Genomic DNA, 21,640 nt, shown 5'->3' with positions numbered 1-21,640 from the left:
TACTTTGTTTTCTAAAGTAATAACAAACAGAATAAAAGATTTCTTACAAATATGTATTTTTTCTGTGAGTACTGTCTACCAGAAGCAAGCTTTTTGGAGTGGAGTGGAGTGGAGTCCTGGACTATTTGTGAGGCTTTTCTTCTAGTCTGGTTTGTATACAGATTGTTAACAATCGTTGTGGGCTTGCACTTGCTGCCAGCCCCCAGATTTCCATACCAGCAAGAGATATTATAGGAGATAACTCTTGTTCACCCTGGCATAAACAGTCTGGTCATGCCTGGTCTCAAAAATAAAATTTGAAAAATGTTGTTCATATATACTCTCTTGTAATTGATCTCTAGTAACTGACTATTTGTACATTGTAGAAATATCCTTAAATTAGCAGTTTTACTTATTTTTAATTCATGTTTTTATTTTTATTTTAGTTTATTTATGCATTATGGGATCTTGATCTTTCTTCCAGCAACTTTAACCCTTGAAAAGTTTGAAAAAGTGAGTTTTACTAACATTTTTAATAGTTTAAAGTGATATATTGTCTGGGTTGGTGATGTACATCAAGGTACAAAAACCCTGTAATAAACTGCCAGTGCATTTTTAATTACTTTACAGACTTATTTCTCTATTTATTATTCTTATATATTATTTCAAACGACTAAAACATCAATAAAAGTCACTTTGTTAAACTGTAGTGTTGAATTTTCAACATCACAAGTCGACAGAACAGAGATCAATATCCCATAATGCAACTGTAAATCAATGGAAAACACTTAATTAACATTTTTTTTTACGGTGTACCATTGTTTTTAAATAATAAATGATTATTCACTGTATTTTAAACACTATAACAATATCATGCATGCTCATTATCAAGACATATTGCATTACTGAATATCGACATATGTCTAGACCATTTAGACATTCCTTAGAGGTGAACAAAAGCTCACCTTTGGGCTGGCCGTCACCCAAATGCATGCTATAATTGAAGCCATGTGCACCACCAAACGCTTAAACAGTTAGAAAACGTCGCAGGACTGGAGTTGTTCAACCTCCCGACTTCCTTCAGGCAGACATTTTCCAATGGTGAGATATTGGAACTTGTTTTTTTATTTTTTTTTCCTCCTCGCTTGTTCTCCCGTTACCATATTTGGCAGGGCATCTGGGCTCTTTTTTATTTCAGCTGGATTCGTTCACATTCCAGGCTGATAGTAGCTGAGATGAACCGGTGTTCGGGAGAAAGCAGATCCTCCAAGAGAAAAAATTATAATAATAAAACACCTGGAGCTGGGCGTCAGCGTGTGGGATGAGGGATGAAAGCAGCTCTAAATATATCTAGAGTCAAACCTGGAGCTTTAAAGTTTGTGCTGTCCAAACATTCAAATACTAACGTGATGATCTACTCCCTTTGCTTTCTTTAAGTCCACTGGACAGGAAAGACACAGCAGATGCACATGCAAAAGTGATATTAAACTAGTGCTTGTTTGTTTTTTGTTTTTTTGTTTGCTTTCTGCACAATTCTTGTTTTTGGTATTTTTTTCTGGATTGCAATTAATTAAATTCTAATAAATCCAAATAATGTCCAATCAATAAATTATAGATATATTTAAAATGAAATGAATAAATGAAATAAAATAGATAATTCTAATAGATCAAAATAATGTCCAATCAATAAATTATAGATATATTTAAAGTGAAATGAATAAATGAAATAAAATAGATAATTCTAATAAATCCAAATAATGTCCAATCAATAAATTATAGATATATTTAAAGTAAAATGAATAAATGAAATAAAATAGATAATTCTATTAAATCAAAATAATGTCCAATCAATAAATTATAGATATATTTAAAGTGAAATGAATAAATGAAATAAAATAGATAATTCTATTAAATCAAAATAATGTCCAATCAATAAATTATAGATATATTTAAAGTGAAAAGAATAAATTAAATAAAATAGATAATTGTAATAGATCAAAATAATGTCCAATCAATAAATTATAGATATATTTAAAGTGAAAAGAATAAATGAAATAAAATAGATAATTGTAAAAGATCAAAATAATGTCCAATCAATAAATTATAGATATATTTAAAATGAAATGAATAAATGAAATAAAATAGATAATTCTAATAAATCAAAATAATGTCCAATCAATAAATTATAGATATATTTAAAATGAAATGAATAAATGAAATAAAATAGATAATTCTATTAAATCAAAATAATGTCCAATCAATAAATTATAGATATATTTAAAGTGAAAAGAATAAATTAAATAAAATAGATAATTGTAAAAGATCAAAATAATGTCCAATCAATAAATTATAGATATATTTAAAGTGAAAAGAATAAATTAAATAAAATAGATAATTGTAAAAGATCAAAATAATGTCCAATCAATAAATTATAGATATATTTAAAGTTAAATGAATAAATGAAATAAAATAGATAAATTAAATAAAGACAAATTAAATAAATAAATGAAATAAAAAATAAAATTAATAAAATTAATTAATTAAAAAATAAAACAAATAAATACATTTCATATTATGTAGATTTTATTTATTTAAGAATTACGCCCTGACATGTTATTTTTTTCTAAATAAAATTTTAATGTTTTACATTTTTTAAAACATTAATTTCTAATTATATTTAGCAATTTAATTATATTTTAATAAATTATAAAAAAGATTTTTGATACTGAAACAATATTTAAAATATTTGTACAATTTAAGAGTGTATTGACATGCTCAACGTTTTTTTTTTAGTATTTTCTGCATTCAGTTTTTTATATATAATTTAATCTAGATTTTAATATCAAAAATAGCAATGCTTAAAATAATGCACACTAACACTTTAAATATCCTTTCAACTGTACCCAAAAATTTTAATTACTCAATTGTTTTTTTTTTTTGCCAAACCAAGTGATGTACAACGAAAGTTTACTGTTTAAATTGACAAAATTATTATTTATTTCATTATTAAAAGTTGTGTGGCTTATTAAGAACTTCATTAAAAACTCAATGGATTATCATTTTCACAAAAAATATATATATTTAAGAAAATATTGTTAAGAAATTACATAAAAGAAAAATAATTTGTAAAAATCATAGATTAAATTATAGACATTCTGAAAAACATGTTGAAAACATATGCGTTTAACACAACGACAATAAAAAAATAATAAAAAATACAATACTAGAGCAACATTGAAGCAACTCAGTAAGTATTAAAGTTATTACAAAAAAACAATGTAGATTTATCATTCTTCTCCTCCTCGCTTTCTTCAAATACAAGCAAACAACATATCTCAACTTACTTTGGAAGTCGGTCAAGCAGTGTCTTCAGCTCCTCGCATATTAGTCTGACAAGTCCACTTTTTATGTTGTTGTAAGAAACATCGATCATGAAGATGTAGGCAGGAGGATTAGGAGGCTTATTATTCTTCAAGACAAAAAAAGAAGATCAAAGAACGACTTATGTTAGTTCATGAACTTCAAAGTGTGCTTGTTTTTACAGATTTCATAAACACACGAGTCATATAATACATATAAAGCCTGCAAATATGTGAAAACATTAAAAAAAGCTTTTTATATAAAGAAATGCCAAGATGAACACATTATAAGTCAGGGATAAAGTATATTCAGGTGGTTGTTATCACAGAATAAAGCCTGACACGAAGACAAGCACTGTTGTATAAGAGTAAAGGACTATCTCTCCTGGGTGTACTTTATCCCGCTTATTACACAGATACTTGCCACAAAACAAAAAAATTAGACAAAATACCAGAACTAAACCAGAGTTGATGGAATATCCACCAACCTGTGCATTTTTCAGTCACAAGGTGGCGCCAAACGGACAAAAATACAAGGCTGACAGAAAAACTATACTGGCTGAGTGGAGCTGATGAAGCATACACTAACCTGCACGTTTTTCAGTCACAAGATGGCGCCAAACAGTCAAAAATGCAAAGCTGACAGAAACTTAACCGGCTGAGAGGAGCTGATTAGGTATACACTAACCTGCATATTATTCAAGATGACGCCAAACACTCAAAAATACAAAGCTGACAGGAACTAAATCGGCTGAGTTCAGCTGATGGAGCATACACTATCCTGCACATTTTTCAGTCACAAGGTGGCACCAAACATTCAAAATGCAAAGCTCACAGAAACTAAACTGGCTGAGCGGAGCTGAAACACTAACCTGCGCATTTCAGTCACAAGATGGCACCAAACATTTTTTAAAAAATCAAAGCTGACAGAAGCAAAACCATTTGAGTATTAGTCATTAACAAGATGGCACCAAACAGTCACAAACTATTGCGTTACAGGCGAGAAGATACACATAATTATGGATGTAAGTAAATGGATGTGAACGTTTTCAGTGATAGTCAAGGTGATTGGAAGTTTCCATATTATTTAGCGGTTGTTATCTGGGAATAACATACCTTGTAATGTCGCGACTGACCAATCAGAGCAAGTATTTCAGACAGCAGTGTAATAAAGTGCAATAACACAACACTGTGAGCAGCAGAATGAAGGTAAACAGCCCTTGCTGTTATTGAACAGTGAACAGTATGCAGTACAGATCAGCTGGGATGATTTTATTAAGCACCGCAGGGGTCGATTGTCAAATATTAATAAAAATCTGAGCAAAACATGAACTCATAAAGCAGATTATGGTGTCAGGCTGAGATGAGGAACCCAGGCACCGACTGGGGCCAAAAATGTGTCAAGGGTCTTTTGGAAAGTCTGATAACTGAACTGAAATCAAGTTAATTTGAGATTATAAACTCTTCGCCCTGAACCGTGAGAAGATTCAAATTTCATCAGAAGTTTCTAAACTTTACACTCTGTTTCTTCATGCTAATCTTCACAAGCATCAGTGAATGTCTGCAACATTTATAGTCGTTTATGAATGCCTAATATTGTGTTGATTGGAAAAATAACAGATCTCAAAGTTACATACGCACTATCGGAAATTAAGTGCCAGTACTTCAGTACCGGGTCTCAATAGATTATAAGTAGACTGTTAGGTTGGGGTTAGGGTTGGGGTTAGGGTTAGGGCAAGTTGACATATACTTGCAAAGCTTCTTACAGTCAGTTTAATGTCTGTTGAAGGAGCGTATCAGCAGATATTAAGCAGACAGTCTAATAATACTCAAATGGACCATCAAAATAAAGTTTTACCTTTTTTTTTTAATAATAAGGTACCAGTTTTTCTTCAATTCCACGTGAACCAGAAGAGATGAACTTCCAACTGGATCAGAATATTGAGTAGGGGTGGGACTTTCTTTTTGTGCATCATCTCCTCATAGCAAACTAATGGTTTGGTAGATTGATTGTTTGAGTTTCACACCATTCCAGCTTCTATGGCCAAAATGTACGCAAACTAATGTTAAGATGGGCGTGGTTAAAAGTGTCAAATTGACGTCAAGAGAGAAGGACTGCCACTCCAAACTCAGAAGCAACTCAGTGGAGTAACTTGCATGGATTACCAAAAAAAACCAAAATGAAATATTGCACTTTTTGATTTCACATTGACTTTAAAGTCTGCGTGAACCGGAAGTTGTTGAGACTTTTATTTCAGTATGTTGACGTACATTAAACTGAAACTGAACATTAAGTAGGGGGCGGGGCTTTCTATTGTGCATCATACCCGAATAGCAAACTAACGGTAAAGCCGCCTTTCCACTGCACACGGCAAGCGACCGGAAGTCATTCATTTCCAATGGAGAGTAGTCTGGGAGCTGCGTGGAGTTCTGATCATCTCCGCATGCAGAAAATTATTTGAACTCCTGCGACTAGACTGTATGCGACCGGCCGACCGGATGTGATGTATTCCAGTGTTGTCCAAGCAGATCAGTACGCGCGCGATGAGAATAGTAGCTTTTTCGCTATTTTTTGAACCAGAAAAAAAAGTTTATATTAAAAAACATTTCTATTTATAAATAAGTATTCAAAATATTATAATTCTGTGCGACTGCCTCAAGGGGGTGCATTCCAGCAGTAGTGTTCGAATGACGTGTGCATTATCCCCTCATAGCAAACTAACAGTAAGATGGGGAATTAACATGCAGTTTCTATGAAAACCTTCAGGTTGACATCAACAGAAGGACCGTCACTCCACACGTGAAAGCAAATGGTCAGTCTTTGATTGAGGATTACCAAAAGAAACTACTTTTTCAGTGGATTAACTTGAACGGATTAATTATTCACTTTAAGAATAAGAATGTGAGCTATCAAAATAACCATTGAAAATTTTGACTTCACATCGACTATGTACCGGTAGTAATAAAGACCTAGTCAGCTTGGTCTAGATGCAATTTCCGAAGCTACACAGTTGCAATCTCTTCATATAAGAACATGCAGACACAGATATATAGAAGTACTGCTGAACTGAAATGTTCAGATGTAGGCTACTCTGTGCCAGCTAATGTGAGCCCTGCCCCAACACGCCGACACATTTTTGTAAGATGGGATGATTTACATGGAACACTTGTGAAGTAAAAGGCTTTGTTATCATAATAAATAACACGAATAAAAGTTTTTCTGCTAAATGAGAGATGTAGATTCATTTTAAATAGATTCGTCTAGGCTTATCGGACCATAGAAGTACTCTATAGGTCTAGATTGTTTATTACGAAATTATAATTGTAATACATAGCTACTTATTTTCAGATTTGTATTATTTATCTTGTTCTGATAAAGAACTTTGACAAATTAAATGCGATTCATACTCTGTCTCTATAAATACATTTTTGGTGTATGTGTACAATATTAATAGTAACAATGCTCCTTTTTCTGGGAGTAACGTATACAATATTTTTTAATTGCAATTTAGTCACGTTTAAAAAATATTTTAAGAAATGTCTTTGATTACCCTTTAAACTATTTAAATGTTGATCAATTTAAATAATAAAAATGGTATATTGTTGAATTACTCTGTTTTTGTAATTTTTTCTACAAAATTGGTACAGAAAACCGTGTATTTTCACAGGTATTGGTACAAATACTGAAATTTTGGTACAGTCCAATTAGAAAGAGGTCAAACAATGATTTACAAATGTTTCATCAGTGGACAGTTAAACTGCTCAGGTCAAACAAATGTATCATGAACGATAACCACAAAACATCAAATAAAAGTGTTATACTATATCAGAGAGTTATTGTCAAAAGATCGCATGTTCATTCTGAGGATGGTATTGAATACGGACAAATAAAATATGCAATGCGACTGCCAAGAATGAAACCTTTCTCAGCTGTTTCCTGGGGCAAGTCGACCGCGTTTGGACAAAACACACAGTACCTAATAAACTACACTACATACTTGTTAATCACTACATTTCTAAAAAAGATTCTGTTGGTGAAGCGCTGCTTAAATCAAATATGATCTGTTAACCCTGTATGAGAAGCTAATTTTATTGATATCAATTACAATATTATTTTGTATATACAGTAAGTCCCCATGAAATAAAAATTGTGGACATAATATTTTACTAAATGTTTTTCAAGATACTAGTATTTAGCTTAAATTGACTTTTAAAGGCTTAATTTGGTTAATTAGGCAAGCTAGGTTAATTATGCAAGTCATTGTATAGCAGTGTTTTGTTCTGTAGACTATCGAAAATAAATATTGCTTAAGGGGGCTAATAATATTGACCTTAAAATGCTTTTTAAAAAATTACAAGCTGCTTTTATTCTAGCTGAAATAAAACAAATAAGACTTTCTCCAGAAAAAAATATATTATAGGAAATACTGTGAAAATTTCCTTGCTCTTTTTATCATCAATTGGGAAATATTTGAAAAATAAAATTCACAGGAGGGCGAATAATTGTGACTTCAACTGTACTTCAGTTTTTATCAAATCTTCTGACCAATCAGATTCTCTCTAGTGTTTAATAAGCCCCGCCCCCTTCAAGACATTTATTTCTGATGCCAATATTGACCACTTATTCAAATCAAAGCATGTTAAAACTAAGGAATTGGTATGATATAAAGGTGTATATGTAAATGGGGCTAATGATAGAATAACACACTAGACTGAGTTTGTGCTTTTTAACTGTTACAAATAAAATAAATATTTAAAAAAAATTTGCTTTCATGCTCAAACAGCAAGGAAAAAATTCACAACAACTAAGAAAAAAAGCATGAAAAGCATAATAGGATGTTGTGAATGTGGTTACCTTGCAATAATCCAAAGTGGCGGAAAACTCATACGAGCCCAAAGACAGTTCTGGTCTCTCATACAGATCCATTCTTCTCCCCATATGGTCCAGATGCTGGAAATAATGCACTGGAACTACAACAGAGGAAACACAAACTCTTTTAGTTAGCTATTGTATGATTGCATCCACACAAATAAATTTATACTGTATGTTTACTGGAAACACAGTTTACCCCAAGGGCATAGAATTAGCATGAATGGAGGTGACATGTGCCCAGAAATATCCACTGATTACTAAATTGTCCCAATAATATTTTAATCTCCTCAAAAACAAAAAATGCTCCAACTTTCTTTAACTTAGATGTGCAGAAAGGGTTAAATCCAATTCTCTTTTCCACCAAACACATGGAGTGCGATTGGCTGTGGACTTCTGCATTCCCTCAATGAGGAAAAGAACCCAAGCAGGTTTTTTTTTGTGATGCGGGATTAATTTTCCATATATAAAAAGCAAGCAGTTGAAAATAGTTCCAGTTTTATGCGAGGTGTGATTTATGTAACACAAGGCAGGTGAGGATGGCAGCAAAAATAGGTGACTTTTTTCAAAGAAAAGTGCAAGACACTTAAAGTCAAGTTCACTGCAAATTTAGTTGTTTATTTTTTTTATTTATTGCCACATCAGTAATTTACGGCTATTTCATGGCAAGATTATTTCAGATAAAAATATTTAATAATAATAATAATAATAATAATAATAATAATAATAATAATAATAATAATAATAACTTCATTATTCAACAAGACATAAGACAAAACTAAATAAATACATAAAAATGACAGAAATGTACATTAAAAAATTAGATACGATTTTTTTAATATCTTAAAATTCTTCCTGGGGATACATTTCTAAAAACATCCATGTTCATACTGAATGAGTTCATCATCATGATGATAACTAGGACTGTGCAATTAATCGAAATTCAGTTTCAATTCAGCTGAGATAAACTAAAGATTTTTATGCCACATCACACTCCCTTTCCAGCTATCTGCATCCCACCCAAAATCCAAATTTACATTGAAATCAGTCAAATTTTTGATTTATTCAAGTGTATTAGGCTTATTCAAGTTTTCAAAAGTGAGAAAGAGAGCTTGTGATTGGACAGTTGAGTGCTGCATTCTTAAATCTCCATCAATGTCAAGAGCAAATCTACACAAAAAAAAATTCAGTAGTCTGAGGCCTGAGCTGACCTTCATTAACGCAGCTGCAGAAGCTGCACTGGAAGCGCCGTCCTCCGTCAATAAACTGCATGTAAGGACACATGTAGGCCTTGCAGCGGTTGCAGCGGATTGGTCCAGTCTCTCCATGATTTACAATGTACAGAGGAGTCTATAGGAAACAAGCAGAAGATGGAGAGAAAGAAAACAATACAAAGTCCTTATATCTTTACTGAAACATTCACAATGTATTTAGCATTCACAGTTTGCAAGATGTTTATACTGTATGTAGTTACACAAACAATAACATTTAAATGCTTGGTATTAGCACATTTTTTTCTCTTTCTTTCCATCCATCCATCCATCCATTGTATCCATTTATTGTCTTTCTATTTTATTTATTTATCCATCCTATCTATCTTATCTATCCATCTTATCCATCCATCCATCTATCCATCCATCTAATCACTGAAGGCTCCATCTATCTAATCCATCCATCCATCCATTTCATCAATCCATCTATATATTTTAATTATCCATCAATCCATCGATCCAATCGCTGAAAGCTCCATCTATCCATCTTATCAATCTCTCCAATCAATCTATCTATCTATCCATTTTATTTATCCATCCTTATATTTTATTTAACCATCCATCCATCCACCCTACCCATCTTATGCATCCTCTCTTCATATCCATCCATTTGCTATAGGCTTCATCTATCTTATTCATCCATCTATCTATCCATCTTTTCCATCCTGTCAATCCATTCAATTGCTGAAAGCGCCATCTATCTACCTTATCCATCTATCTAATCCATCCATCCATATATTTATCCATACATCTATCTATCCAACTTATCCATCCATACAATCGCTGAAAGCTCCATCTATCTAATCAATCCATCCATCCATTTTATTAATCCATCCATCATATCCATCTTCTTCATATATCCCATTCATCTTATCCATCCATCCATTCTATTAATCCATCCTATCCATCTTATCATCCATCCTATTCATATTATCCATCAATCAAAGTAATTTACAAGTATCCGTGTGTCCAGTGACAGCATTTTAGCTGTATTTTTATTCAAATGAATGAAGCCCCTGTGAGTGTGAGAAATTTATTTAAAAAAATAAATTAATTTAAACACTTAAAAATTGTAAAACTGTAAACTTGACCCATTGCTAATACAACTCTTGATTTGACATTATAGTCAGGTGAATTTACTTATTTTTTAAATAAGATGAAATCAAGCAAGCATTATGAATGCATTAATTTATGACACAGATCTTACAAATGTGTCTTACAATATGTCAGAGTACAAAAACAAATTCCCCTAACATCTTCCTTGGAGACTGAACTTAAAGTAATAAGTCTCCCAGGACAAAACTAACATTTCCTAAAAAGGCTCTGAAGCAAAATGTTGAAGCGCAAGTGAATGAGAGATTCTAGAGTTAAACAAGTTACCAAAACCACTATGTTAAACTAGTGACATGATAAACTGAGGGGACACACATGAATTAGACCTTGAACCTATTCCAAAAGTACCATTTTCCAACCACAACAGTGAAGTCAATGGTCATTAACATTATTTGTTATATTAAAAAAAGAGCAATGATAACTCTAGCCTATCATTACTTGCATATCACTGAAGGTTCATTGGGTTTTAAGCACTGATTGATTAATTGGTTGACTGGTTGGTTTGTTGGTTGATTGTCCATACTAACATTTAAAAACCAGAATTCACAATGAGAAAAACAATCATATTTTTACTTTTAAAAAGCGTTTATTGAAGGTTAAATAATTTTTTGCACTTAAAATACAAAATTACAGAAGCGCAAAATTATAATAGAGAACAGGATTTATTATTAATAAGATTAAAAGCTACTTAAGTGTCCAGAGAAAGTACACCATCATGTTTCATATTTAGTACACTTTTAAAATGTGCCCTTAATTGCTACTTTAGCATTACAAATGTATAATTACCAATATATTTAAATGTGTGACAAACAAGCAGCAGAAGAAATTAGGAAAAAAAATTATCATTATTATTATTATTATTATTATATTACTATAATTACACTCAGCACTTTAATACTATTTCACAGACAATATATAAAGTAATTAAGCCCTAAATAAGTGGGTCCAAAAGATATCCAAGTTTATTATTTCTATACTTCATACAACTAATAATGTTTTTACAATATACAATATGCAAAACTTATGCATTCACTCATGTAATATTACTAATTTGCAAAGCATATCTAAAAAATTAATAAATGTAAACATAATAAAAGGGAAAAAACGGAATTCTTTGTAAATCAAGCCTACCTCATTTTTGGGCACAGTGGCGAAGGGTTTGATAATGGCAGCCAAAGGCACTTTGCATTGCTTTGCAAGGTCAGCAGTGCAAGGGAAAGAATATGTTGTGCATCGCATGAACCTCGGGCTGGCATTCCCTTAAAACGAAAATCAAAATTAAAATTAAGTAAACATGTACATCATTAAAAAGACACTGCACATTTAAAGTCAGAATTATTAGCCCCCCTGTATATTTTTTCAGCAATTTCTTTTTTTTTTACGGAAATAAGCTTTTTCTCAACAGATTTTGGTCTTTTCCCATCTGCCTCATCTCTGAAAACATATGAACAGAAGTTTGTAAACCTGTGTCTATTGCATGCGAAGCGCATGATTTCCATTCACTGTATGTGAATATTCATGGTCCATCTTTGTCACTCTGGATTAAGGAAATGTCTTCTTGTATAGCAATGGAAAGATTTAATCAAACAACAAAAAAATTGCACACATTTTACAAGATTTGGGACTTCTTCCTTCATTTTTTAGATTAGAATAGACTGACCGTTTAGTAACCCCAAACAATGTGATCATACTCCAAGTATTTACCCGTAGTTGACTGTGTTAATATGTGCACTGTGTTTGTTATGACTAGTGTGTGTGTGTGTGTATATAATATGTATATGTATATAATATGTATATATATATATATATATGTATTTGTATGTATGTATGTATGTATGTATATACATATATGTATGTATATACATATATGTATGTATATACATATATGTATATACATACATACATACATACATACATACATACAGTTGAAGTCAGAACTATTACCCCTCCTGTTTATTTTCTCCCCCAATTTCTGTTTAAAGGAGGTTTTTTCAACACATTTCACATAACTGATTTACTTTATCTTTGCCATGATGACAGTAAATAATATTTGGCTAGATATTTTTTAAAACACTTCTATACAGCTTAAAGTGACATTTAAAGGCTTCACTAGGTTAATTAGGTGAACTAGGCAGGTTAGGGTAATTAGACAAGTTTTTGTATAACGATGGTTTGTTCTGTAGACTATCGAAAAAATATATAGCTTAAAAGGGCTAATAATATTGACCTTAAAATAGTTTTTAAAAAATAAAAAACTGCTTTCATTCTAGCCAAAATAAAACAAATAAAGGACTTTCTCCAGAAGAAAAAATATTATCAGACATACTGTGAAAATTTCCTTGCTCTGTGAAACATAATTTGGGAAATATTTGAAAAAGAAAAAAAAAATCTAATAATTTTGACTTGTGTATGTTAATATGGTCATATTAAGAGTATAAAGTATTAAGCTCACCTTGGTCCTGTACAGTGAAATTTGTGGTGACCAGAGGAGGCACCTGACCTCTGATGTTTGTGACGTACACCTGACCTCCTCTTTTAGCCTGGTCATCCTCAATCATTTGCGTCTGAAAGAAACAACTTAGTGTCTCACTCTGAAGTGTGCATAGGGTGATGACATATTGTAAACCATATCGTGGCATTACCGTGCTAGGAATCGAGTCCGGATCCAGCTTCTTCTGAGGAGGGCCTGCCATTTGTGCTGGTCCTCCAGGAAAGCCTCCTGGGAAAGTGCCCGTTTGTGGTCCTGCCATCTGTGGTCCTGCCATTTGTGCACCATACGGGCCACCCATCGGGCTCCCTTTAGATCACAGGCAAAAATAACAGTTATTGATGGTTGTAAGCGTTTTGCGGGCAGAGGTGAAGTGTGTAATTTCTCCATTTACAAACAGTAGTGAAAATATTAGGCTTTTGCAAACAAAATTGATGCAAATTCACACCATTGGTTGAGTCAATGCTGCTGTATTGTTTTGAGCTTAGTTTAGTGATGCATGAAATATTGGCGGCCATATCAATATCAGCTAATAAATGCTATTTTATATATTACCGTTATCAGTCTAATGACAAAATTATTTTAGGGATGCATGAAATATTGGAGGCCATATTAATATCATCTGATAAATGCTATATTTTTTATATTATTGTTATTGGTCTGACAACAAAATTACTTTAGAGATGCATAATATATAGCTATGTCAATATCAGCTAATAAATGCTATTTTTTATATTATCATTTATTATATTATCGGTCTGACAAAATTACTTAAGAATACATGAAATATCTGTGGCCATACTAATATCGGCTGATAAACACTATTTTTAAAAAAGTAATGTTATTTGTCTGATAACAAAATTTGTCTAGTGATGCACGATACATTGCCATATTAATATTGCTATTTGTTTATATTATCGGTATCAGTCAGATAACAAAATTAGTTTAGGGATGCATGAAATATCAGCAGACATATCAATATCGGCCGATAAATGCTATTTTTAATCTTATTGTTATTGGGCTAAAAACAAAATGACATTAGTGATTAATGATAAATTGTCATTTCAATATTAGCGAATAAATGCTGATTGTTTATATAATTGTTATCGGTCTGAGAACAAAATTAGTTAAGGAATACATGAAATATCGGTGGCCATATCAATATCGGCCGATAAATGCTATTTTTAAAATTAACGTTATTTGTCTTATATAAAAAAAAAATTACATTAGTGATGAATGATATATTGTTATATCAATATTAGCCAATAAATGCTGTTTGTTTATATCATAATCGGTCTGAAAACAAAATTAGTCATGAAATATCGGTGGCCATATCAATATCGGCCGATAAATGCTATTTTTAAAATTAACGTTATTTGTCTTATATAAAAAAAATTACATTAGTGATGAATGATATATTGTCATTTCAATATTAGCGAATAAATGCTGTTTGTTTATATCATAATCAGTCTGAAAACAAAATTAGTTAAGAAATACATGAAATATCGGTGGCCATATCAATATCGACCAATAAATGCAATTTTTTTTAAATTAACAATATTTGTCTTATATAAAAAAAATTACATTAGTGATGAATGATATATTGTCATATCAATATTAGCCAATAAATGCTGTTTGTTTATATCATTATCGGTCTGAAAACAAAATTAGTTAAGAAATACATGAAATATCGGTGGCCATATCAATATTGGCCGATAAATGCTATTTTTAAAATTAACATTATTTGTCTGATAACAAAATTAGTCTAGTGATGCATGATACATTGCCACATTAATATTGGCCAATAAATGCTATTTGTTTATATCATCGTTATCAGTCGGATAACAAAATTAGTTTAGGAAGGCATGAAATATCAGTGGCCATATCAATATCGGCCGATAAATGTTATTTTTAATATTATTGTTATTGGTCTGATAACAAAATTACATTAGTGATGAATTATATAATGTCATATCAATATTATCCAATAAATGCTGTTAGTTTATATCATTGTTAGCAGTCTGATAACAAAATTAGCTAAGGAATATATGAAATATCGGCGGCCATATCAATATTGACCGATAAATGCCATTTTTAAAATTAATGTTATTTGTCTGATAAAAAAATTAGTTAAGGGATGCATGAAATATCAGTGGCCATATCAATATCGGCCGATAAATGCTACTTTTCATATTATTGTTATTGGTCTGATAACAAAATTACATTAGTGATGAATGATATATTGTCATATCAGTATTAGTCTATAAATGCTTTTGTTTACATCATCGTTATCAGTCGGATAACAAAATTAGTTTAAGGATGCATAAAATATATCGGCTGACATTTCAATATCGGCCGATAAATGCTATTTTTAATATTATTGTTATTGGTCTGATAACAAAATTACATTAGTGATGAATGATATATTGTCATATCAATATTAGTCTATAAATGCTGTTTGTTTATATCATTGTTATTGGTCTGATAACAAAATTAGTTTAGGGATGCATGAAATATCGGTGGCCATATCAATATCGGCCGATAATTGCTCTTTTTAAAAATTAACATTATTTGTCTTTTAAAAAAATTACATTAGTAATGAATGATATATTGTCATATCAATATTAGCCAATAAATGCTGTTTGTTTTTATCATTGTTATTGGTCTGATAACAAAATTAATTTAGGGATGCATGAAATATCGTCGGTCATATCAATATCGGACGATAAATGCTATTTTTAAGATTTTTCTTATTTGTCCGATAACAAAATTAGTTTAGAAAAGCATGAAATAATAGCTGCTGTGTCAATATCGGCTGATAAATGCTATTTCTATTATTATCATTATCTGTCTGATAGCAAAATTAGTTTAGTGATGGATGAAATATCGGTGGTCGTATCATTATCTGGATACATGAATTATCGACAGTCATTTAAATTCTATATCATATTCTATTTTGTGAGTAAAGATGCTAAAAGTTCAGCTACCAGAAATTAAATGTATTTTAAAATACAGTACAATCTAAAAGAAAACAGTTCTTTTAAACTGTTATAATATTTCACATTTTTAATGTTTTAATATATTTTCGATCAAATAGAAAAGCGACCATAAGATAGTTAAAAAAAAAAAAAATCTTATTAATCATTATAAGCATTTAATTATCATTATAACCAGGAGAATAAAAGGTTTTAAAAATCGAAAAAGGTACATCAACATAAAAAAAGGTTTACTTTTAAATTGTAAACACTTAAAATAATTTCCTTTTCACAACCACAAAAAAAAAATCTCGGTTTTTACCTGGTTGCTGTGGATATCCTTGTGGCTGGTGGCCTACTGGTCCAGGAGGGCCAGACATTCCCATTGCTGGAGCTGGCATAGATCCCATTGTGGCCATCGGTTGAGGAGATCCTAAAGGAGACGGCTGCTGTCCTGGTGGAGAAAGCGGTGGATGCCCCATCACAGGTGGAGGTGGTGAAGTTTGAAAGTGTTGTGGTGCTGAGTTTGAGGGAGACTGCACAGGCCTTTGACCTAAAAATCAGGAAGCAAGGGCATAAAATAAGTTGATTTGCTTTAAAAGAACTTAACCTACCCAGGGTTACCCAAGACAAATATAGGACTTTTTAAGATGATTATGAATAGGATAAAAGTGAAAAGGTGCGCTTTAATTTTAAACGGTGACACTCACAGATGCCATCATCAAATATAAATCAGAGGTAAGACTTTCTCATATATAGCCGTTGACTAGAATTATGCATTGTATGCTTTACATTATAAAGAGAATTTATTTATTTATTTATTTATTTATTATTCATTTACTTCCACTTCAGCAACTTATGGCTATTTTGTGGCAAAATAGATATACATAAAATATTACATGATAAAAACAAATTCGTATTACAATAAAAAGGTACTTAGACAAATATATAAAATACAAATAAATAAAATTCACACAAAAATATATTCAAAGTAAATATGATTTTTCGGTTCAATTTTTAATAAATAATTTAAGATTCTTCCTGATGGTACCTTTTTTAAAATGTCCATCAAAGTACTCTCTTTAAAAAAAATTGTCTAATGGTATTAACACTTCCACATTCCTACAAAATATGTTTTAGGGTAAGAGCAGCCTAGCAGGAATTACATTTAGGTGGTGCCTCGTTATTCAGTAAATATAAATGTGTCAACCTAGAATGTCCAATTCGACATCTAGTATAGACAGTTTGATCATGCCTGGTCTCAAAATTATAATTTGCTAAATGTCTTTCATTTGTTTTCAGGTTAATTTCATGTAATTTATAATTTATGCAGTTGTCCCATTCTCTTTGCCATGTTTCCTTTATGTACAAATTGATTGTGGGTTTCAAGTCCTCAGGAGCAATTAAACATTCTGTCACTTTCAAGTAGATCTGTTTTCATTATAAAGAGAAATAACAGACAAACAGAGACCGTAGTTTGGTCAATTTTCCTAACGAATAAACAGCTCTCGTTAATAGTTCAATAATAGTTCCTAGACTATTCAATATGAAACACAACCGATAGGGATGACATCCTACCCTGCTCATTATTCTGTCTTCACATAGTCATATACGCCTACTACATAACCTAAAATCCTAAAATTTCGGACCCACTGCTCCTCATTAAAGCCCGCCACAGTTTGCTCCCACCAGACCTGAGATCTCTCTCATCCCCAAAAATTCCTCTGAATGGTGGAATGTCGTATATTTCGCAGATGTAAAAGCAAGATAATTTCTTCCATCGTGGCTAGAGTGGCGCAGATGCTAAAACCCGCCTTTACGCATACGCGACATCGTAAATTGTATGGGAAGTGTAAACGCATGAATCAGATATGGGTCACAATTAAAAGTATGTGTAAAAACAATCAGATATAGGCAACAAAATCAGAATTGGGCACCAAGACCTGACAGTGTAAACGTGGCCTTAATGCATAAATTTTTGTTGTTGAAATTTTGTATATTTCAAAACATTAAGACCTCACGGACACCCTGCTTACCGTATCCTGCAATATTCATGGCACTCATTTGATTGGTCAGCTGCTGAGTTGGAGGCGGGGCTTGTGCCATACTATGAAAAGCACTTGGAGGAGGCTGGCCATAAGGAGACATGGAAGGAGATGAAGAAACTGGAGGAGGGAAACTGAAGGAAGCACAAATATGCATTAAACACAATACAGTAAAAGAACTTTCTACACTGTTTCATTATAGACCATTTTGAGGGATGTAAACAAAAACAATGGTCCCAGCATATTTCCTGTTTTACATTTTTAATTTCTATAGATTTTGATAATCCAAAAAGAGCCACAAATTAATAAATAATGTTATGATAGCTGTTTTAAGTTATGATTGAATTGCCTCCTGTTAAAGTTTTAAAATAGTCTGATAACAAGCAGGAAATGTACAGGGGCCAATGATATCACCACATTGAAATGGTCTATAGTGAATTAATTTTTACCTGTGTGGATGGGCACCGTTCTGCTGAATGTTAGTGCCATACTGGCTGGATACGGGTGGTGGAGGCATCCCAGAAGGAGAGGAGGCAGGAGGTTTAAGCACACCTGAAGAATTAAAATAAATTACAGAATTTGTAGCCACTTTATGAAAATAACAGAGTACTAAGGCTATGTAATAACTGTTTTAACAATACATGTATGCTAAATGATAATACAGAGAAAGTCAATATTCAAATAACAAAAAACACATTCAACTCGGAACAGATAAAAAAAAAAAACCCATGTTCATGTGTTCATTTTATTTGTTTGTTGTTGTTCGGACCATCTAAAATATTTAGATACCAATTGGATTTGGACCAAAAAAAAAAATCAGATTTGTGCCGACAGTCTAAACGAGGTTTAAAATAGTGCAATGACTAATGTTAATTAAACGTCATAAAAATCATCAGTCAGTCGGCGCCAGTGGTGTAGTGATTAGTGCGTCGACACATGCACTCCTGTGCTCACGGCGACCCGAGTTCGATTCCCGCCTCACGGTTCTATGCCGATCCTTCCCCTCTCTCTGCTCCCCACACTTTCCTGTCAATACTCTCTACTGTCCTATCAAATAAAGGTGAAAATCCCCGAAAAAATAAAAATAATAATAATAATCAGTCAACGTACCAGCACAAAAATCACATTAGACAAAATATTACATAATTATTATTATATTAGAAAAACATTAAAATATATATATATATACCAATGCCAATAATAGACACCGCTTTTCTGCAATTACTCAAATTTTAATTTTGGCTTAAAGTGATTATGAATAAATCACAATAAAATTACAACAAAGATTGTACTGTATACTGTTGCTTTTATTTTTTTTTAAATAGTGCAATTGCACCCCAATGTGCTGAGCAATTTAATCTAGTTTTTTCATTTTAATATAAGATTATACTGCTAACCCCATTGACAAATTATCTTGCTTGTTTCAAGAAAAAAAACTCACTTCTTTTTTGGAATATTATTTCTCAAAACAAGACGATATTTTTTGCATGTCTAGAAAATAATTCTCAATTTATCATTTTTTAGATATTTGGACTAGAAACAAGACAGAAAATGTAAGAAAAGCAGTTCAATGTGTTCATAGGTATTCACATAAATGCAGTCAGTTATGTCTTGATTAAATTTAAACAGGATAAGTAATTTTTTTTATTTAATTTGGTTATAATGCCCATCTTAATCATATTAAAGTATCATTATAATGACTTTTGCCATAATCAAGCAGCCTTTCAATAGCTTAAGGAAAGGTATTATGAGGAAAACTATAACGAAGAGCAGTTTCCTTATCGGTTATTGTTCATCTGAGGCTTTGCTGAGAGTTTATTATTGCTACAGTATAATATAAGAGCAAGATGAAACATGCAAGTAAAAGAAAACAACCAAAGCAGGTTTATTTTACCTGTCGGAGGGGCTGAATAACCCTGTGCTGGAGATCCATAGGCCCCATAATGAGACTGAGGTGGGGGGTTCCCGAAACCAGCAGCGTATCCCCCCATTCCAGCCTGGGCCTGGGAGTATGGAGGGGTGGCGACATAACCTTGCTGACTCATCTTACTGTTATACCTCTTTCATTCCAGTCTGGCACAAACAAAAGGTAACCTGGAAGAAATGCAAGGGATTAAATTAGAACTTCCAGTTGAGGTCAGAATTATTAACCCTACTGTTAAATTGTTATTCTTTTATATTGTTTTCCCAAGTTCTGTTTAACAGAGAACACTTTTCTAAACATAATAACTAATTTCTAATAACTGATTTCTTTGCCATGATGACAGTACATAATATTTGACTAGATAGTTTTCAAGATACTAGTATTCAGCTTAAAGTGACATTTAAAGGTTTAACTAGGTTAATAAGGTTAAGTTAGGGTAATTAGGTAGGTTGTTGTTTGCACTGTAGCCAATTGGAAAAAAAATATTGCTTAAGGGGGCTAATAATATTGACCTTAATGTTTTTAAAAAAATTAAAAACTGCTTTTATCCTAGCCGAAATAAAACAAATACGACTTTCTCCAGAATAAAAAATATTATAGGAAATACTGTGAAAATTTCTTTGCTCTGTTAAACATCATTTGGGAAATATTTGAATAACAATTTCACAGGGGGGCTATTCATTTTGACTTCAACTGTATACGTCACCTTCTTAAAAAGCAATAGTTTGCAATGCGACATTTCACTTATTTATTTAGGTTTAAACGAAAAAAAGGAACTTCAACATTCAGATCCATGTTAATAAAAACAAAAAACATAATATCATATTTTTAATAACAGTATTTGTCATCTAAATAACTGTAAAAAATGCTTCTGTGCAAATGAAATTCACGAAAGGTGTTAATCACAATAAAAGTACTTTGTTCATTGTAATGCAGCGTGAATGTAGTTATCGTAGTTTTAACTTCTAGGAGATGCTATTTACTGGATTTTACAGTGATTTTAGTAGCACTTTATAATTATTTCTTTCTTGTTCTTCATTTATTCATTTTTCTTCGGCTTATTCTCTTATTTATCAGAGGTCGCCATAGTGGAATGAACCGCCAGCTATTCCAGAATATGTTTTATGTAGCAGATGCTCTTCCAGCCACAACCCAGTACTGGAAAACACCCATAGACACTCACATTCACACACACTCATACACTACAGCCAATTTAGTTTATTCAATTCACATTCAATTCACCTATAGTGCATGTGTTTGGACTGTGGGGGAAACCGGAGCACCCAGAGGAAACCCACGCCAACACAGGGAGAACATGCAAACTCCACACAGAAATGCAAACTGGCCCAGCAGGGACTCGAACCAGTGACCTTCTTGCTGTGAGGCAACAGTGCTAAACACTGAGCCACAGTGCCCCCCAGTTCTACTTTTAATTTAATTTTATTTATTATTCTACTTTCATTTTTTACATGTAGTTTTATTTCTTACTTCTACTTACTGTACTTTTAATTTCTGAAATTATTTCTTCTTTAGAAATCTGGCTACAGTGTAATTTCTGCTTATATTAAATAGATATAATAATAATATATTTGTAATTCCATGAAACTATCATTAAA

General features: G+C 31.9%; 1 protein-coding gene across 2 annotated transcripts in view; it reads right to left on the bottom strand.

Annotated features, from left to right (window-relative positions):
- The window catches only part of sec24d (SEC24 homolog D, COPII coat complex component), a 47,884-nt gene that overhangs the window by 23,055 nt on the left and 3,189 nt on the right, over positions 1 to 21,640 (bottom strand). For both annotated transcript variants that reach the window (XM_056462415.1, XM_056462416.1), the window contains exons 2-11: positions 19,995 to 20,194; positions 18,550 to 18,652; positions 18,092 to 18,234; positions 16,378 to 16,608; positions 13,235 to 13,389; positions 13,045 to 13,156; positions 11,724 to 11,851; positions 9,420 to 9,558; positions 8,194 to 8,309; positions 3,324 to 3,448 (exon numbers count right to left, since the gene is read on the bottom strand). In XM_056462415.1, the coding sequence (XP_056318390.1) occupies positions 3,324 to 3,448; positions 8,194 to 8,309; positions 9,420 to 9,558; positions 11,724 to 11,851; positions 13,045 to 13,156; positions 13,235 to 13,389; positions 16,378 to 16,608; positions 18,092 to 18,234; positions 18,550 to 18,652; positions 19,995 to 20,145 (1,403 nt within the window). In that variant the 5' untranslated portion in view covers positions 20,146 to 20,194. The remainder of the gene's footprint in view (positions 1 to 3,323; positions 3,449 to 8,193; positions 8,310 to 9,419; positions 9,559 to 11,723; positions 11,852 to 13,044; positions 13,157 to 13,234; positions 13,390 to 16,377; positions 16,609 to 18,091; positions 18,235 to 18,549; positions 18,653 to 19,994; positions 20,195 to 21,640) is intronic.

Source organism: Danio aesculapii, chromosome 7 (genome assembly GCF_903798145.1).
Source record: "Danio aesculapii chromosome 7, fDanAes4.1, whole genome shotgun sequence".
In the NCBI taxonomy this organism is placed as follows: domain Eukaryota; kingdom Metazoa; phylum Chordata; class Actinopteri; order Cypriniformes; family Danionidae; genus Danio; species Danio aesculapii.
This window is presented reverse-complemented; position numbering and strand designations above follow the sequence as displayed.